Here is an 18,249-nt window from a genome sequence, read left to right as displayed (position 1 = left end):
TATCTCACAGGGGCCTGGGAGGCTATTCAGGGCTTCCTCACTGTTGCTAGCAAAAGAGGAATTCTGGCAATCAAGCCTTTTCCATTAGATAAGCACAATCCCTGCTGAGTATTTTGTAGAAACACTCCCCTTTATTTTACTTGTACAGTGCTAGGACTGAACTACTCAATCCAAAAGGCTATCAAACTCTAAAATAGCCTTAAAGGTAGGTTTTGTAATAAAGCTGTTATGGTCAATAGTAATTCTATGAAGTCTTACAGTTTATTTTTAGAAGTAATCATTCCTCTGCAGCACTGAGAACTGCAGTGTTATAATGACTTCATTAAGCTGAGAAGCAGCAGAAAGTAATCATTAAAACAGGATGTTAATTTATACATGGGCTATGAAAAACTGGTCATTTTACACTCACTGCAAGGTAACATCCCAGAAACAGGGCCCCAGTAAGGAGGCAACTTAAATTCAGTTATAGTACTTTCCTTATTAAACACTATACAAATTAATCCTGTTCCCCAAACTTAGTTCCAGCAAAGTAGGTATTATCCCCATTTTAAAGGTGGGAAATAGAGGGGGCAGTTCAGGGGATGCCCAAGATGACAGCCTCAATACAGCTGAGATTAAAACTGAGTTCCTGACTCTTCTCTCTACTGCTTACACCTATTTTACCCCTCCTCCATCTCAACAGAGTCAGAGCAAGACGGTTCCTGGACTACGACCTGGATCCCCTAACGCTTGCTCAGCACATGGGGTTCTCCACCCTTCATACTACTGGTGCATACTTCAGGTGATTGCAGCCTTACTGCCCACTGCTCAGGTTTACCTCGACCAGCTGCAGATGGTACTCCTCGCCCATCCTGCACCCCCGGGCTCCCCTGCCCAGTCATCCACCCTCCCATCCCACCCGTACACCGCGAGCCAGCGGAACAATTTGCAGCCGGTTCACTTCCGGACCACACCAAGGAAACACTTGTACATGCTCATGCTTCACATCCTCCATTTCCTAACTCTCGTGTCCTGCCCTGATATGAAATGGTGGGACCCACTGACACCTGCTAAGGGTGAGGAACCCTGGTGGGCCAGCCTATATTCCATCCTAGTCCCAAGGCCCGCCGAGGATATTAGTTGGGGGCTCGTCCACGGAGCCATGAGCACAGGCATGTACTTGGTGCGGTTCACCCTCATCCCGGACGCCTGCCCCTATTGCGGAGTGAGGGAGACTCTGGTGCAGTGTACCTGGAGTGCACCAGGTTGCAGCCTATGTTCCCACTCCTCCTGAACATCCTTTTACGTTTTTGGCTGCACTTTTCCCCTCACCTTTTCCTATACTCACACCCTAGCCATGGCCCCACAAAGTCACGGGACCTCCTCGTTGACCTCTTCCTGGCGATGGCCAAAGTGGCCACCTACAATACCAGGGAGAGGATGTTGGCTGGGGGAGTTCTTTGTGACTGTGGGGCCTATTTCCAGTCCTCCCTCCTTTCACGTATCTGGGCAAAGTTCCTCTGGGCAGTGTCAGCTGGCTCCCTTGACACCTTTGAAAAGCAGTGGGCACTCTCCAGGGTTCTCTGCTTGGTGTCCCCTTCGGATTCCCTTTGTTTGACCCTTTAACATTGTCCCCGGTAATTATTTGAGTTTCTGGACCTTGTGGATCCTCCCCTAAGGCCCCTGGGGGAGGGTCCTTTAGCAAGGGGTGGGCACAACCCAACAGGACCTCAGTACACTGATTTGAGGGAATATATCTCTTGAAATAGTGCTCCTGAAGAAGGAGGGATGAGGTAGGTCACCAGAAGGAAAATAAATGTACAGCGCTGCAAAATCTGAGGGTTTTTTTTATTAACACAGATACATTTACTTGTCTTCTGGTTTGTTGAAGCAGTATGTCAGGCAGCACTTGCCACAGTAATGTCTGTCAAAGTGACTGGCCATGAAGACTCCAGCCCCACATTCCTCAGAGGGGCACTCTCGGCGCAGGCGACTGATTTTACCATTCTCATCCACCTGTAAAAGGAAAGGCTCCATAAGTAATGTTATATCTTTCTAGACACACCTTGCCTCAGAAGTGCCACTAATCCCTCAATGGGAAGCCACAGAAGAATGGTTTATTAATTAGAGAGATCACAACTAAGTCTGTTGTAGACATATGATTTACCATTCCAGGCATCAGTTTTCACCAGTGCAATCAACTTCCAGGTGAGGCTGCAAGTTTACAAACTCAAACTTTTCTGACCAAAATTAGAAGCATTTGATTACACTGGCCATTTTCTCTTCATATTTACAAAATTTATGTTTGCGAATAGGAACAGGTTCATAAAGCAGCCCCAAAAAAAAGCTTTGAGGAAGTTTATTGCTCTTACAAGTTCTGCGTTTTCTCCAGTTACTCAAATATGCAGATGTAAAGAAAATCACCTGGAAACTAGAGCTTATGGATTCAATAAACAAACATCAAGGGATGTACTAAATACCTACATGCTTATTACTGGTGATGCTATAGCTCAAACTCCCCCTTCTATCAAGGAGTCAAGTTTACTCAATTCTTTTAGTTACTCTTACCTTGTAATATTTAAGTACAGCAAGCTTAACCTTCTTTCTCTTATGCTTGTTCTTCTTGGGGGTAGTGTAAGACTTCTTCTTTCTTTTCTTAGCACCACCACGAAGTCTCAGCACAAGGTGAAGAGTTGATTCCTGTTAGAAAAACAAAGATAATATAGTACAGGGGTGGGCAAACTTTTTGGCCCGAGGGCCACATTGGGGTTGCAAAACTATATGGAGGGCTGGGTAGGGAAGGCTGTGCCTCCCCAAACAGCATGGCCCCCTCCCACTTCCCACCCCCCCTCAGAACCCCCAACCCATGCAACCCTCCCTGCTCCTTGTCCCCTAACTGCTCCCTTCTGGGACCCCAACCCCCCCTGCTCCCTGCCCCCAACTGCCCTGACCCCCAGCCACACCCCCGCTCCCTGACAGCCCCCCACCTATCCAACAGCCCCTGCTCCCTGACCGCCTCCCCCCCACCCAACCTCTGCCCCATCCAACCACCCCCTGCTCCCTGTCTGCCCCCTGGGACCTCCTGCCCCTTATCCAACCCCGCCGCTCCCTGCCCCCATACCATGAAATCAGAGTGGAAGGAGCTTGCAGCCGCATGTCCCAGCCGGAGCCAGTCATGCCACCCAGGGTGCTGGCCGCATGGTGAGGTGAGGCTGCGGGGGAGGGGGGACAGCGGGGGAGGGGCTGGGGGCTCAGGAGCCAGGCAAGATGGTTCCATGGGCCAAATGAGACAACTTGGTTCCAAAACATGCAGGCTAGTAAACAGTAGCAGCCTTCAAGCAGAGACTTTTCTTTTTTTTTCTTTTTTTTTTACACTACACATACAGTGATCTGTATTACCAGCACATCTCAAGTCCAATCACTAAGTACTAGTGCTTAGTATAGAGAAATTCTGAGCAGTGTCAAGTGAGCAATGAGTTTGCAGTTGAACAAGCTGCAGAAGTCCTCTTGCACATGCTCTCATAAGAGACTAGATGATTGCAGTGTTTTGTTTCACTTATTCAGTGACTTAATTCCCAAAAAACCAATTGTCAATACACTCATCTGGAAATGCTGCCATAGATCTGTTACAATATGCCCATACTTCTGTGTTTAGATCAAGTTACTAAGCTTAACTAACGTCCTCCAGCTTCTCTGGGATAATACTGTGCTCATCTTTGCACTCATAAGCTTCCCCTTCCTATACCAGCAGTTGGCCCATATGCCATGGTTCTTCACCACATCATTGCAGTCTTACCATGCTCTCAGGAAATAGGTGTGATGTTGCACTCCATATGCTTTATGAAAATATGCTTGGAGCATGAGTATATTGTAACTGGAATATGCTTTATACAAAAGGTATCTTGTAAGGTATCATTACAAAGCTTATAATCTACTCAGTATTATTCTTGTATCTAAAACTAGAAATATGAAGTTAACTCTGAGGTCCTATGGCAAAGTGTGGGCCATTAATGGTGGTTTAGAATCTTGACAATTGGCTGTAAATGGCTCTGTTTACTTGTAAGCCTTCCTGTGTTCCTGTGAGTCAGGCCGTAAAGAATGGAGGCTTGGAGTCTCACAAGATATGTGACCATGTCACCTGGTACTGGAATCCATCTTAAACCTGGTGCTTTTCCATTTAGGAGGAGGGGTGAAAACCCAGAAAGACAAAAGATTCCCACCTTGTGCCAAAGCCATAAAAGGGGGTGGAACAGAATAAAGGGGGCTGCAGTCATGAGAAATTCCCTAGTTACCGCCTGAGTTGGAACTAACAAGAACTGTACTAGGGGGAAAGGATTGGGCCCAGACTAAGGAGGAGTCTAGTCTGTGAAAGAAGCGGGGAGGGATAGCTCAGTGGTTTGAGCATTGGCCGGCTAAACCCAGGGTTGTGAATTCAATCCTTGAGGGGGCCATTTAGGGTTCTGGGGCAGAAACTGGGGATTGGTCCTGCTTTGAGCAGGGGGTTGGACCTCCTGAAGTCCCTTCCAACCCTGATATTCTATGAAAGAAGCTTATTGGAACATCTCTGAAGGTGAGACTTACCTGTATTCACTTTCTTTATGTGTTAACAAAGACATGCGTATTTTGTTTTATTTTACTTGGTAACTTACTTTGTTCTGTCTGTTATTATTTGAAACCACTTAAACCCTATACTTAATAAAATCACTTTTGTTTATTATGTAACCCTGAGTAAGTAATTAGTACCTGGGGGAAGCAAACAGCTGTGCATCTCTATCAGTGTTACAGAGGGCGGACAATTTGCGTTTACTCCGTATAAGCTTTATACAGAGTAAAACGGATTTATTTGGGGATTTGGATCCCATTGGGAACTTGGTGTCTGGGTGCTGGAGACAGGAGTACTTGCTGAGCTGTTTTCAGTTAAGTCTGAAGCTTTGGGGGCATGGTTCAGACCCTGGGTCTGTGTTGCAGCAGGCTAGCGTGTCTGGCTCAAAAAGACAGGGTTCTGGAGTCCCAAGCTGACAAAGAAAACAGGCTCAGAGGTAGTTTCAGCATGTCAGGTGACAGTCCAAAGGGGGGTCTTTGTGACCAAACCCGTCACAGTAGGGTTGCACACCCTTGGAGCTTCTGCAATTCTCCATTATACTTAGGGCCCTACCAAATTCATGGCCATGAAAAATGTGTCATTGAACACAAAATCTGGTCTTGTGTGTGCTTTTACACCCATACTACACCGATTGTATGGGGGAAACTAGCATTTCTCAAATTGAGGGTCCTGATCCAAAATGCACTGCTGCCTTCAGAGCAGGGCGGCCGGAGAGTGGCGGAGGCTGACTGAGTGCCCACCTCTGCAGGCAGCAGCTCCGACTTCAGAGCTGGGCTCCTGGCCAGCAGCCACCAGCTGCCCAGCAGTGAAGGCAGCATTGCCACCAGCAGCACAGAAGTAAGGGTGGCAATACAGCAAACCCCACCCCCACAATAGCCTTGTGACTCCCCACCCCAGCTACTCCTTTTTGGGTCAGGACCACTACAATTACAACACTGTGACATTTCCGATTCAAATAGCTGAAATCATGAAATTTACAATTTAAAAAATTCTGTGACTGAAATTGATCAAAATGGACCATGAATTTGGTAGGGCCATAATTATACCATATGCAGTCTCTGAAAGATACGCACCTTTTGAATATTGTAGTCAGACAGTGTGCGTCCATCTTCCAACTGCTTGCCAGCAAAAATAAGTCGTTGTTGATCAGGAGGAATTCCTAAGGAAAAGTGAATCAAGATTAAATAAAAAAATCTACTCAAATTTCCTATAAGAGTAGAGTCAAAAGCAATGCTCACTACAGAAATAAAATTTACAGAACATAGACAGCAGGACATGAAGATACACTTACAAAACTTTTCTGTAAGTGAAATTTAATTTTGATACTAGTGATCATAGAACAGGGGTGGGCAAACTTTTTGGCCCAACATTGGCGTTGCGAAACTATATGGAAGGCTGGGTAGGGAAGGCTGTGCCTCTCCAAACAGCCTGGCCCCCGCCGGCTCCGAACTATCCAACCCCCCCGCTCCTTGTCCCCCGACTGCCCCCTCCCAGGCCCCCTGCCCCTAACCACCCCCCAGGACCTCACCCCCATCCAACCCCCCCCCCGCTCCCTATCCACACCCCTGCCCCCCGACAGTTCCCCCCCGAGGCTCCCACACTTATCCATCGCCCCCCTGTTCCCCATCTCTTGACTGTCACCCCCCCCAAACCTCCGCCCCATCCAACCAGCCCCTGCTCCCTGTCTGCCCCCGGGACCCCTTGCCCCTCATCCCCATGCTGCTCGGAGCAGCAGGAGCTCGCAGCCCCACCGCCCAACAGGAGCAGTGGCTCAGAGCGCTGGTGGCGTGGCACACTGAGGCTGTGGGGGAGGGAGAACAGTAGGGGAGGGGCCGGGGACTAGCCTCCTTAGCCAGGAGCTCAGGGGCCGGGCAGGACAGTCCCACAGGCCGTAGTTTGCCCACCTCTGTCATAGAAAATACTCTCAGATTTTTGGGAAATGATATTTGAGGTAAGTTACTCTTTATCTAAAGGAGAATGATCAGAGTAGGAAACACAGGAGTCCAAAGAGTATTGAACTTACCTTCCTTATCCTGGATCTTGGCCTTCACATTTTCTATAGTATCAGAAGGCTCAACCTATTATTAAAAAAAGTGGAAAACCACTGTTAAAACTCTGAAGTAGAATTATATTAGCTATACAGGTCTATGAAATTTTTTCAGTGAAAGCTACAGGCCAGATTTTCTAAGGGGCATCAAACCAATCTTATTTCTTTGCAGTAATATTGTCATTTGCACAGTGATGTACAAAAACAGACACCAAATTCAAATTGTGGACTCAAATTTTAAGTCTTTCAAGCAACAGATAAAAATGCCTAGGGAGGTGGTGGAATCTCCTTCCTTAGAAGTTTTTAAGGTCAGGCTTGACAAAGCCTTGGCTGGGATGATTTAATTGGGGATGGGTCCTGCTTTTGAGCAGGGGGTTGGACTAGATGACCTCCTGAGGTCCCTTCCAACCCTGATATTCTATGATTCTGTGATTCTATGATAGCTTAGAGATTTAGAAGAAACATAAGAAATGTAATTTGTATAATCTATTTCAACTGACAGTAAGAGAGTTTTCTACATGCACTTATCAACCCCATAACTTCTGGTTACAAGATGCTTAAGAAAAAAATTATACTTTCAAGATCACTCATGAGTCTGAAACTCTCCTTCCTACTTGCATGAAACCACCTGGAGGAGAGCTCTGCATGCTGGGGAAGAAGATTACAACAACGCCTTACAAGTTTGTAAATTAATGGGGCTTTATTATATTTTCAGTGCATTTAGTTTATACATTTGACACTGTGCCTAATCAATGTCTCCTATTTGTGTAGGTCTTTCAGAAAGCAAAGGGAAGCATTTGGCAGAACAGGGAAGTGGGATTACAGAACCACAAAAACACGTAATCAAGAACAGGCTTAGTGTCTTAAACAGTGAAGTCATTTTTATGCAGTGGCTGGATCTTGAATGTTTCCATTTCAACAGTACTCTTTACTCACCAACTATAGAGGAGGCGGATTATATATAACGCCCCCTCCCCGCGGGAGATATTTAGGGGGTCTTGGTGGGCTTTCCCATTCTGCGCCTCTTTGTGCATCCTGCTTCGAACTGTCCCAAAGGAGAGGCCGCCTCACAAGAAGTTTGAAAAAACAAAGCCACCCTTGCCCGAGGACTGTGCCGAGCCCTGGCTGGCAGCGGCGAGAGGCGCCCGGGCCGCGCGTGGCAGCGTTCGGTGGGGAGAGCTCGGCCCTCTGCCCCCCACCCAGTATCCGCGTCCCCTACAGACAGACACTGGCCGTGTGCGCCCAGGGGCCCCCATCCCCACACAGGGCGCCTACAGATGGGGAGGGCGCATGGTCCCTCCGACCCCTGCACCGGGCGCCTATAGATGCGGAGCAAGGGTGCATACCGCCCCACGCATAGGGCGCCTACTGCTAGGGGAGGGTGCGGCCCCTGGCGCACTCACCTCGAGGGTGATGGTTTTCCCGGTCAGGGTCTTCACGAAGATCTGCATGGCGCGGCCGGCACCTGCGGGCAGAGAGAGTGCGGTGAGAGGAGCACGCGGTGAGGGGACCGGAATAGGTGGGGGAGAAGCGAACACTCACCACCGACCTGCTCGCGGAATGGCGGATGCCGGAAAGAGAGCCCTGTTCGGCCCGCACGGGGTTTCCAGCCTAGGGAGAGGAGGGGACTCCAGGCCGGCGCGCCGCTCCGCGCATGCGATGGGGCGAGACTACAACTCCCAGCATGCACCGCCGGTACAAGACACACCAGGACCTCCTGGGGATTGTGGTTTCCATGTTGGCATGAAGGGGGTCGTATGAACGGGCTGATGGAAGTTGTAGTCAAAAGTTGGGTGCGTAAGAGGGGACGAAACTACATTTTCCACAATGCACCTGACTGAACTCCTCCCTCCCCCACGCTCCATTAGAGCGCAGTGACCGGTAACGGGCGCTGCGGCTGGTCGGGGTGTGAGTGGGCTGAAGTGCCGCCGCGGCCTGAGTGGCGTCTGCAGCGGCGTGGTGCGTCCCGCTGTAGCGGACCAGCCGGAGAGTGGGTCGGCTCGTGCTGCGATTCGGCTCTGGCCCTGGCCCAAAAACCTGGCGTGGGCCCGACCGCCAGCGTTGGTCGCGGGCTCCCCTTTGGTTTCCACGGCGGCGGGCCCGTGCCGGGGAGCCCTTAGCTGCGCCCCACTGAGCCCTGCTCCTGTGCAGGGGCTGGGGGTAAAGCAGTAAGGAGCAGCGAGGTCGGGTTGTGGGGTGATGCGGGCACTGCCCGTCATCAAAACAGAAGTGGGGTTGCTGCGCTCGAGCAAACCTGGGGCCCTTAACGGGAGTAGCAGGAAAACATGGCTGGCCTAGAGCACAGTCAGTTCGGCTAATGCGGCACTTCTGGGAAACTACATAGAGGCGTTCGGAAATAGATGCAGGGGATTGGACTGATTGACTTAGGAGCTCCCTTGCAGAGTACTTGGATAATGTGTTCTTTTACTCATTGCTTCACTTGATTTGTTTGGTCAAGTAAAATTAATGTATAAATTCAGAAAATGCTTATTTTCTCCAGTTCCCTCTTTCCTTCCACCACTCCACATGTAGATATCAACCATGCAAACTACTCTAGTTGGACAGACACATGTTGCCAGGTGCAGTCTCAGAAGACACTGGGGCTCCATGGGTCTGGAGAGCCGCCAGTGTGGAGCAACTTGCAGACTCAGGGTCTTTTGTAGCACAACAGAGATGACTTCCAACCACCCCTCTGATTAGTGAAAAATGGCTAGATTTGGCAGTGATGATAGGGAAATGGTTACAAATCACATAGGAAAGAAACCTAGAACAGATGTTCACAAGATGCAATAGTTTATGTGGAAATGGTAAGAAAATTTTGTCTTTTTTAATAATGAAACATTTGATGATAAGCATTAATAAAGTGCCATAGTAGATGAAGAATAGTACCTCTTGACACGTGAATATGAGTTGGTGTCTCATTTATACTACATTATTTTAACAGTCTCATGTTTTGTTTAGGTTTACACTGACGCATTTACTTCTGTTGAAGAAAAGAGGGAACCGGGCTTAAATTTTCTATAAGAAATGAAAGTGTTGCTTTTCAACCATGTCCACCCATAATATTGGAGTGAGCAGACATTCAGTTCTCCCTCCCATTGTTCCTGACAGTGATAAGAAATTTTTGGACAGTATACAAAGATACATCATTACAGAGATTGAAAAAGTGGGTTGTACAGAACAAGGACCAGCTGAGGAGTATTACATTATATACAGAAATGTTTTTGACAAGGTAACAAAGCACTATAGGAAAATATTTTCTTTGTAAACAAGCAGTGGAAAGGGCTCTCAATCTTAGATGCACTGATAAACAGGAAGTGATGTGTGTCATTTTTTTAAAATGAGACTTTAGATTCAAATCCTCAAAGGTATTTGGCCTAGTCGATGAAATTAATAGATGTTAGGATTCTAAATACCTTTGAGAAGCTGGGCCTTAGTGCTCACAAGAGGTTGGCTTGACAGCCCTGAAGAATGAATAAGTGTCTTCATCCGTAAGACAGGTACAGCACTGGAAGCAGCAGTATAAGCTTCCTCACCAATGTACTTAATCTCTGACCTGGAAATACCGGGTTTAGGGGTGAAAGGGTAGCACTGTCTCCATGGGCATACAAGGCCAGATTCTCCCCCATGTTAGGGCGATTTTGTGCTGCTCTGGTATTTCAGAGCTGCGCTAAAACCAGCATAGACTACAATTATGCATGGATTACATTGTATGATTTCTCTATGCTATACAGTCTTTATAGTGTCTTCTATACCACATCCTTCCTTGCCATTGGCCCAAGGGGTATCACTGAGGGAAGAAGATGGGGCTAGGGAAGGGTGGATAAAAATCAATGATTTTAAAAAAAAAAAAAATTCTAAAAGGGCCAATGAAAACAAAAATGGTAAATTGTAAACAAATTTCTTTGCCTACCATTACAAACAAATTACTGAAAGAACTTACAATAGTGAATATTTAAAAATCACTTCGCAGCATTTTTACTGTTTTTTGTATCTCACTCATTTTGAATAATGAAAATCATTTTCACTTTTGTTTATAATCAGTTTTTCTTTCAGATTTTTGGTGTTGCAACATTTGGATTTAAAAAACTTGAAATGAATGTTTGGGAGAGAGCTGCAATACATCTACATACATATTAATATGTCTTGTAAATCTAAAGTAAATTTTCTATACAGTTGAGTAACCGTCTTATACACAGTAAATTCATCAGTAACAAAGTTTCTATTTGTATAATGAAAATGCTCAAAAATTGCTTTTTTTGCACTTTGTACTTTCAGACAGGGATAAAGTAGTTGTTGGAACTTGTTCATTACCTTCTTTGTAGCTAAAAGCCTATATTGTGAGAGCACAGCACTGATGAATGTGTCTGCCAAAGCTGTGGGTGCAGCTGAATTGGCCGCATGGGGTATGTGGATGACTTCACAGGCTTCCACTGTGTTCTGTGAATTTTCCTGTAAGAAAGACTGTGCAGCTGTCTGCAAGCACAATGTAACTGGACCAGGTTTTCCAATTTCAGCATCATCCCTCGGTTCATTTCTTCACTGTGAATAGAAAAGATACAATGAAATCAGGGTGGATTTGATTTAAATCAAATTGATTTAAAAAATCTGATTTTTTTTAAAAAAATCAGTGATATTTATCCACGCTGCTTTTTGACATTTCATAAAACTTGTCTTATGTCATTCCAGATTGAATCAATTATCATCCAATCACACTTCTAGAGAGCTATACAATGAATTTACTAGTTTGAAAAATGTCAGTTATATAGACTGAAGATTAAAAGAAAATATATCTATAGCAAGTCCCCAAATATCAGGGTGGATAAAAATCAATGACTTAAAAAATAAAAATCCAATTTTTTATATTTAAATCAGATTTTTTTCCTCAAAAATCATCTAAAGATAGTTTTGATTAAGATACACTGTAGCTCAAAGATATCTCATCATGAAATAGGGATTATAAATTCTAATTCTATAGTATGAGACAATATATTCATGTAATGTTTAAGAAAAGTTTTGTAAGTAAGTTCCAATAGTTCATGGATTAGGGACCCAATCTTATGGGCCTCCATGGGCTTTTGTATAGATTATTTAGGTAATCTTTCTATCTACCCAATGGGACTTAGTGCTCAGTCTATGATACCATCAGAGATGCTTAGTTTTGCCGTTCTTGATTTGTGTCTCCAGAGATAACATATTTGTTAACAGCAAAAATGTTTTAAAATAAATAAATAATATATGGAGGTGACAAATAACAGACCTCAAACCTATTGTCCCTCTGCAAATTTGTGTACACAGAGTCAATCCCTTACCTCTCTAAAAGTGCAAAGTTTCAGAAAGTTCTATGAATAGAAGATTGTTGGGGGTGGAATAGATCTGCACAAGGAGAAGAAGTCTGGAGATAAATGTGAGAAGGGAGGGACAGGCAGTAGAAACAAAAGTGAAACTCTTTGAGCAGCATATTCCAGAAGTCTTGAGGTCTTTCTGAGTATAGCCTTCGTTGATTTGAGATCTACCAATTCTGTTCTCTCACTAGAAGGGAAAACCTATCATGGCAGCAGGCCGTAAAAGACCCAGTTTGGGAATATTTTAATGAAGTTCCTCTGCCTGTGGGTAAGACAGGCAGGTATGCAAAATGCAAACAGTGCAGCAAAGAAATGCAAGGCCTAGTTGCTCAAATGAAACAACATCATGAAAAGTGTTCCTTCTCAAGAGGAAGTTGCCTTGAAGATTATGAAAGGAACATGTCTGAACATGCAGGATCTTCAGGTTGGTAAACTTTTTTATTTCATGCTACTTTCTTAAGGACTGCCTGTCCTCCTGGACTATTCTTGAATTCTCATGTTTGATTAAAAAATATAGTTGTTAGTTACTCTCTGGTACTATCATTTTAGATGCAGTTGTGATAAAAAATAAATGTGATAAAAATAGCTGAAATAGGCAGATCTTTCTTTTACAATTTCACCTTTAAATTAGTACTTAGTGTCAGTGAATGAAATTAATAATACGAAATGAGCAGTATGGTAATAATAACTGCATTGTCTTATTTTTTTAGGAGAATCCATCCTCAACATACAGGATTCTGCAGATTATCTACCTTCAAGATCACCATTATGTTCTATAGTTTCAGAGTTATCTGCCAATGATAATGTTTCAGTCACATCATGTATGTCACATAGCCACAGTATATCACCTGTAGCAAAAAAAAAATCTCCATAATCCAGAAACAACCATAGATATCTTTGTGATAAGAACCAGCAGATTACGAAAAGAGGTAATTGATGGAAAAATTGCTCGGTTTGTATATGCAACAAATTCTCCTTGCCGTATGATTGAGAACCCACACTTCATTAGCATGGTTCAGTCATTCTGGCCAGGATACAGTCCAACCAACGAGCAGATGTCGCTGGCAAATTGCTGGGTAAAGTGTATGAAAGAAATCGAGCAGTGTGCAAAAGGTCTAGAGGGTAGAATTGTTAACCTGAGTCTTGATGGGGGAGCAAAGTCCACAATAATCCTGTTGTATGTACTTGTGTGACGAGAAGAAGGGAACGTCTTCAGGAAATACGCACACACAGCAGCATACTTACAAGAAGTAGAAGTAAAAGCTATAACAAACTGAAAAAAGAAAATTAAAATGTCTAGTATGCAGCTTGGTCACATACAATGCTGCAAATGTATCCAAAATGAGAAGAAATGATTTAGAAGAGAGTGAAGAGAGTCCCAAGCTAATAACATATGGTTGCAGTGCTCATTTGATGCGCCTCCTAGCCAAAGATTTCAGTGTTCCAGAAATAAAGGCTAATGTTGAAATTTCAAAATACTTCCCTAACCACCATTTTGCAGCGGCTGCTTTGAAAAAAGTGGGAGGAACCAAGCTAACTCCCACAAGACATGCGATGGAACTCAGTAGTGGACTGTCTTGAGCTGTATATCAAGAACTGATGACAGTTTGTGAACAAAATCATGAAAAAATAGATGGCACTGTCACAGCCAAAGTTCTCAACATTGGGCTTAAGAGAAATGTTGAACACATGCTGAGTACCCTGAAACCTGTTTCTGTAGCCTTGAACAAAATGCAGGGAAATAACTGTTTTATTGCTGATGCCATTGAAATTTGGAAGGAACTGAGTGAGATCTGAAAAAGAAAAAAGTGCAATGACAGAGTTTAAATTACAGGCATTAAAAAAACAAATGGGACCAGCACTATCTCCAGCTCATTTTCTTGGAAATATTCTCAATACTCGGTACTAGGGTCAAACCTTAACTGCTGAAGAAGAGTAGTTGGCTACGACATGGACATCCAGCAATCATCCCTCCATGATGCCAACTGTAATAAACTTCAGAGCTAAAGGTGAAGCATTCAAGAAATATAAGTTTGATGTTTTAAAGAAAGTCTCTCCAGTGAACTGGTGGAGGTCACTTCAAGCACTTGGATTCAGAGATTGTTGAAGTGATGATCTCACTTTTAACTGTAGTAGCTTCTGCCGGTGTAGAAATATTATTTTCTTCCTTTTTGGACTAATTCATTCCAAATTGAGAAATCGTTTAGGACCTGAAAAAGCAGGAAAGCTTGTTTTTTCTTTTCCAGATTATGAACAAACAGGAAAATGAAGATGACGATGAATGAGTTAGCTGCAAAAGCCAATATTTTAAGTTTCTCATGTTGACCTGGCTGACATAGTTTGATTTTTTTTTTAATTCATCTAACTGTTTTAGTTTAAAATTGTTTTTAACAAAAACAAACTTGATTTGAAAAAACTTGAATGTCTAACTAAATTAAAAAATTAATATGCTTGTTTTGTTAAAATGTTTGGCGTTGAAGAAAAAAATCCAGAATACATAATGTTTTTAGTTAAATAAAACAATTTAAATGTCTGTTTGGTGATGTTCTCCTCCTAATACAGCATGGCAAGAAAATCCTCCAAATATTAATGATTAACCTGTTGAATTGAGGATAGTTCACCTCCCAATGACTTCATAAATATCTGCTTCAGTTATTTTTGGTAAATGAAATAACCAAACAATCATTCCTCTTCTGATGTAGCTGTAAAACTAATCTGAAAAGTTTTGAAAATAAATCACTTTCAAATGTATAGTGTGTACCTTCTAAAAATGAAACCTACATCAATCTCTGAGTTATGAAGAATATGTATTAAGGTTATAACAACCAATGAGAATGCACTTTTATGTAGAAATCCATGATCAAATTGAGTCTTCCTGACGAGTGATTTAAATCAAATCCACCCTGGCTAGGGGGTGTCTGTGATCTCTGGCTGCCATAACTGCCCCTTGGGACTGTTGGCAGCTGGTGTAAGTTAAAGCAGCTCTAACTTTTGGTGGGAGATCAGACTGTTGCTTACTTGTTTTAGGATTAATGCGACTTTGCGCTTCCGTCCCTCTAGTTGCATTGAGTACTCTGACTGGAGCCCAGGATCAGGCTATAATGTCTGGCCTTTTATCAGAGAGCCATAACAAATGCTCTCCTTTTGTTGGTGGTTTTGTGATGTAGACATCTAGGAACTAGAGTGAGACCACCAAGTCACTTCACTGCACAGCCATTATAAAATACATTAGAATTGGAATAACCTAGCATTAGAACAATTTGGGGCAATGACACTCATAGAAAGTCTTTAAATACCGGCACAGGTATGCTCCTTCTTTTGCCCTGAACGTTGTCCCTTATGTCAAGATGTGGCAAGATAATGAATTTCCTCAAAGCTTCACACAAACGCTTCTACTTTTTAACATTTCTTCATCAGGGGTTCCATTCCTTATTTCTGAAGGCTTTTTACTTTGATGTTTTTGTATTGAATAGTTCTCCCCTCAAGTAAATGGAGTTTGACTGCTCTGTGAGGGAGCTACTCAGTGAGCTGGCAATTTAAAACCAGCTGATACTCCCCATTGACCAATCCCCAACAGGAAGTTGGGGATTCTTCCTGCTTTGAGCAGGGGATTGGAGGTCCCTTCCAACCCTGATATTCTAAGGCTATATTCCATTTTAAAGGTATTTAAAATGCATTAAACCAGTTGATCTGATGTCCATTAATACTACATAAATTGACTCAGTATTCACAGGAAAAATCTTGGCCTCTGCTTTATTCCTGTAAATATCCATTTGACTTTATAAATCAAAATCTATAGTGGCACCCAGCTGATTGGCTACACTGAAAATTAGTTTGTTGATTCCATTATATACTCCCTTCTTGAACTTGGCCATTTTAATTGCAGACAGAACCTGAGACGTAAAGTCTCAGAAGGGTTGATATTTTTCCCCCCTTGCAAACTTTCAAACTGAAAGATCTTAATAACGTACAGTAAATGTCTGAGAAATAAAGGTCTGGTGTTAGACTCCTAATTCCATTTTCTCATGTAAACAGAACTAACTTGTTTTCTGTCTTCCACCTTAATTAGATTGGTCTCGTTAGCACTAACCCCCCCACTTGGTAAGGCCACTCCCATCTGTTCCATGTGCAGTGTGTATGTGTGTGTGTGTATGTGTATATATATATATATATATACACACACTGCTTACTGTATTTTTCACTCCATGCATCTGATGAAGTAGGTTTTAGCGCACAAAAGCTTATTCCCAAATAAATTAGTTAGTCTCTAAGGTGCCATAAGCACTCCTGTTTGTTTTCGCTGATACAGGCTAACACAGCTACCACTCTGAAACTTGTTTCTTGAAGAGTCCTCTGCTCTGTCAGTGAGGAGCTCTCCCATTTTTTCTCCACTTTCATATCTCTCATATGTCATGCTCACAGTTATGGGGACTCTTCTAGCTGAGGAGGACTGGATATAACACCTTTTGGAGCCCATCAATGCTGCTCTTTAATAAGGTTGAGGATCCTGAAAGCCTTCCACTGTGTCCTAAGGGATTCTCTCTGTATTGTGCTTTGCTTTTTTCAGCTGCCAAGAGAGGTGTAATGTACAGGAATCAAAACTGGGACTTCTGCATACCTAATTTTACATGCATGTAAAATCAGTTTTTGCATCCTTTGCATGCATGAGTAAGGGCTGCAGGATTAAACCCCCCCCCCCCAATTGTGAGTTTGAGCTAATGCTTTATACTATTTAAAAAAACATTGGCATAGCCTGGTCCCTTCCTCCTTAACCTTTCCAGAACTATAAGTGCTCTGAAGGCATCAGGCTTAGTACCTATTGAAGAAAGCATCTCATGTTGCTGAAAAGTGGTTCTTCTAGCTGCATAAAGAATAGTGTTCACATGTCCTGAAAATTATCCCTTAACTTCAATAATATCTGAGATTATTTAAACTGAAAGAAGTGTGGAGTTCATTTGTCACCACTTTATAGTTTGTGCACTTTCATCAGCTTGGGCAATGAAAACAGACTTTGTCAGTTTTATTTTCTGCTTCTCATGCATTAGCACAGTGCTGCAATTTGAAGTGTGCACTGTGTCCAGTTGTTTCTATTTACTCTGACTGTTGTGTTGTTTGGAGATTTGCTGGGAGTCAGGAGGGGTGTTCTATTAACCACGTCAGTATATCGCACTGTAGATGGAAAAACATGTCTTCACAGATAATAGAGCATGCTACTGTGTACAAGAACATTCTGACTTCAATCAAACAGGAGTATGATGCATTTATTGAAGCGATAAAAAAGGGCCAAAGGAATGCATTTTATCTTCATGGAAAATTGAAAGTTCTGGCATTTGAGCCTACAACTCTAATATGTTATAGAAAAAGAACAATCCAACTTGAAGACAAGTAAGACCACCTCTAATATATTGTGTAAGGCAACATGTGTGATACTAACTCTGGTGTGTAAATAATTTAAAATGTAGCTAGTTTATCACAGTTGTGATTTTTAAAAATTAGTTTTATTCTTTTATTATTCATTAGGTAGAAGTTCCAAAATGGCTGTGTAATTGTTAAAAGAATAGTTTCACTTTTGTATTTCCAGGCCTGATTCTGCAATTCTTGTGGAGATTTGGCCCCCATAAGTACTGCAGGATCAGGCTCTTGAGTTAAACACATATAGTTTCCCCCATTTGTAAAATAAAGACAGTATAACTTCCAAGTGAAGGTTCATTGTCAAAATGTATTATATTAGGATACTTTGTTTAATATAACTGGGAATTGGTCCTGCTTCGAGCAGGGGGTTGGACTAGATGACCTTCAGGGGTCCCTTCCAACCCTGATATTCTATGATTCTATGAGAAGTATAAAACAGAGGAAGAATTATTCACTTTCCCTCAGTCTGCTATGTGTCTTTCTTTACTGTCCTGTACTTTACTGGTGTCATATAGTTGTATGTATGTGATAAGATTATCAGAAGGTGCATGCCCATATGCTCAGGGTTTAGCTGATCGCCATATTTGGGGTCGGGAAGGATTTTCCTCCAGGGCAGATTGGAACAGGCCCTGGAGGTTGTTCGCCTTCCTCTGTAGCATGGGGCACGGGTCACTTGCTGGAGGATTCTCTGCTCCTTGAAGTCTTTAAACCACGATTTGAGGACTTCAATAGCTCAGACATAGATGAGAGGTTTTTTGCAGGTGTGGTGGGTGAAATTCTGTGGCCTGTGTTGTGCAGGAGGTCAGACTAGATGATCATAATGGTCCCTTCTGACCTAAATATCTATGAATCTATGCCTCTAG

At 43.2% G+C, this 18,249-nt stretch overlaps 2 protein-coding genes across 10 annotated transcripts in view; one reads left to right on the top strand and one right to left on the bottom strand.

The window, feature by feature from the left end:
* Positions 1–1,809: 1,809 nt before the first annotated feature.
* On the bottom strand, positions 1,810–8,289 carry RPS27A (ribosomal protein S27a). Of its 2 annotated transcripts, none has more exons than XM_048842372.2 (6): positions 8,172–8,289; positions 8,033–8,094; positions 6,606–6,660; positions 5,656–5,741; positions 2,548–2,679; positions 1,810–1,995 (listed from the first exon to the last, which is right to left on the bottom strand). In XM_048842372.2, exons 2-6 carry the CDS (start codon positions 8,078–8,080, stop codon positions 1,846–1,848), a joined length of 471 nt encoding a protein of 156 aa, XP_048698329.1. In that variant the 5' UTR covers positions 8,081–8,094; positions 8,172–8,289; the 3' UTR covers positions 1,810–1,845. The 2 variants fall into 2 exon arrangements, with proteins under 2 accessions (XP_048698329.1, XP_048698330.1); XM_048842373.2 differs by having other exon boundaries at positions 8,179–8,289.
* A 196-nt stretch (positions 8,290–8,485) lies between these two features.
* CLHC1 (clathrin heavy chain linker domain containing 1) overlaps positions 8,486–18,249 on the top strand; it is a 33,047-nt gene continuing 23,283 nt past the window's right edge. Inside the window, exons 1-3 of one of the 8 annotated variants that reach the window (XM_048842363.2) lie at positions 8,486–8,588; positions 9,591–9,861; positions 17,172–17,359. In XM_048842363.2, coding sequence (XP_048698320.1) covers positions 9,679–9,861; positions 17,172–17,359 — 371 coding nt within the window. In that variant the 5' untranslated portion in view covers positions 8,486–8,588; positions 9,591–9,678. Of the gene's footprint in view, positions 9,862–10,691; positions 12,399–12,684; positions 17,360–18,249 lie in introns of those variants that run through there. The other 7 variants (XM_048842362.2, XM_048842361.2, XM_048842364.2 and 4 more) reach the window with 7 other exon arrangements.

Source organism: Caretta caretta, chromosome 3 (assembly GCF_965140235.1).
Source record: "Caretta caretta isolate rCarCar2 chromosome 3, rCarCar1.hap1, whole genome shotgun sequence".
Taxonomy (NCBI): Eukaryota; Metazoa; Chordata; order Testudines; family Cheloniidae; genus Caretta; species Caretta caretta.
The sequence above is the reverse complement of the archived record's forward strand: the minus strand, read 5'-3'. Positions and strand labels throughout refer to the sequence as shown.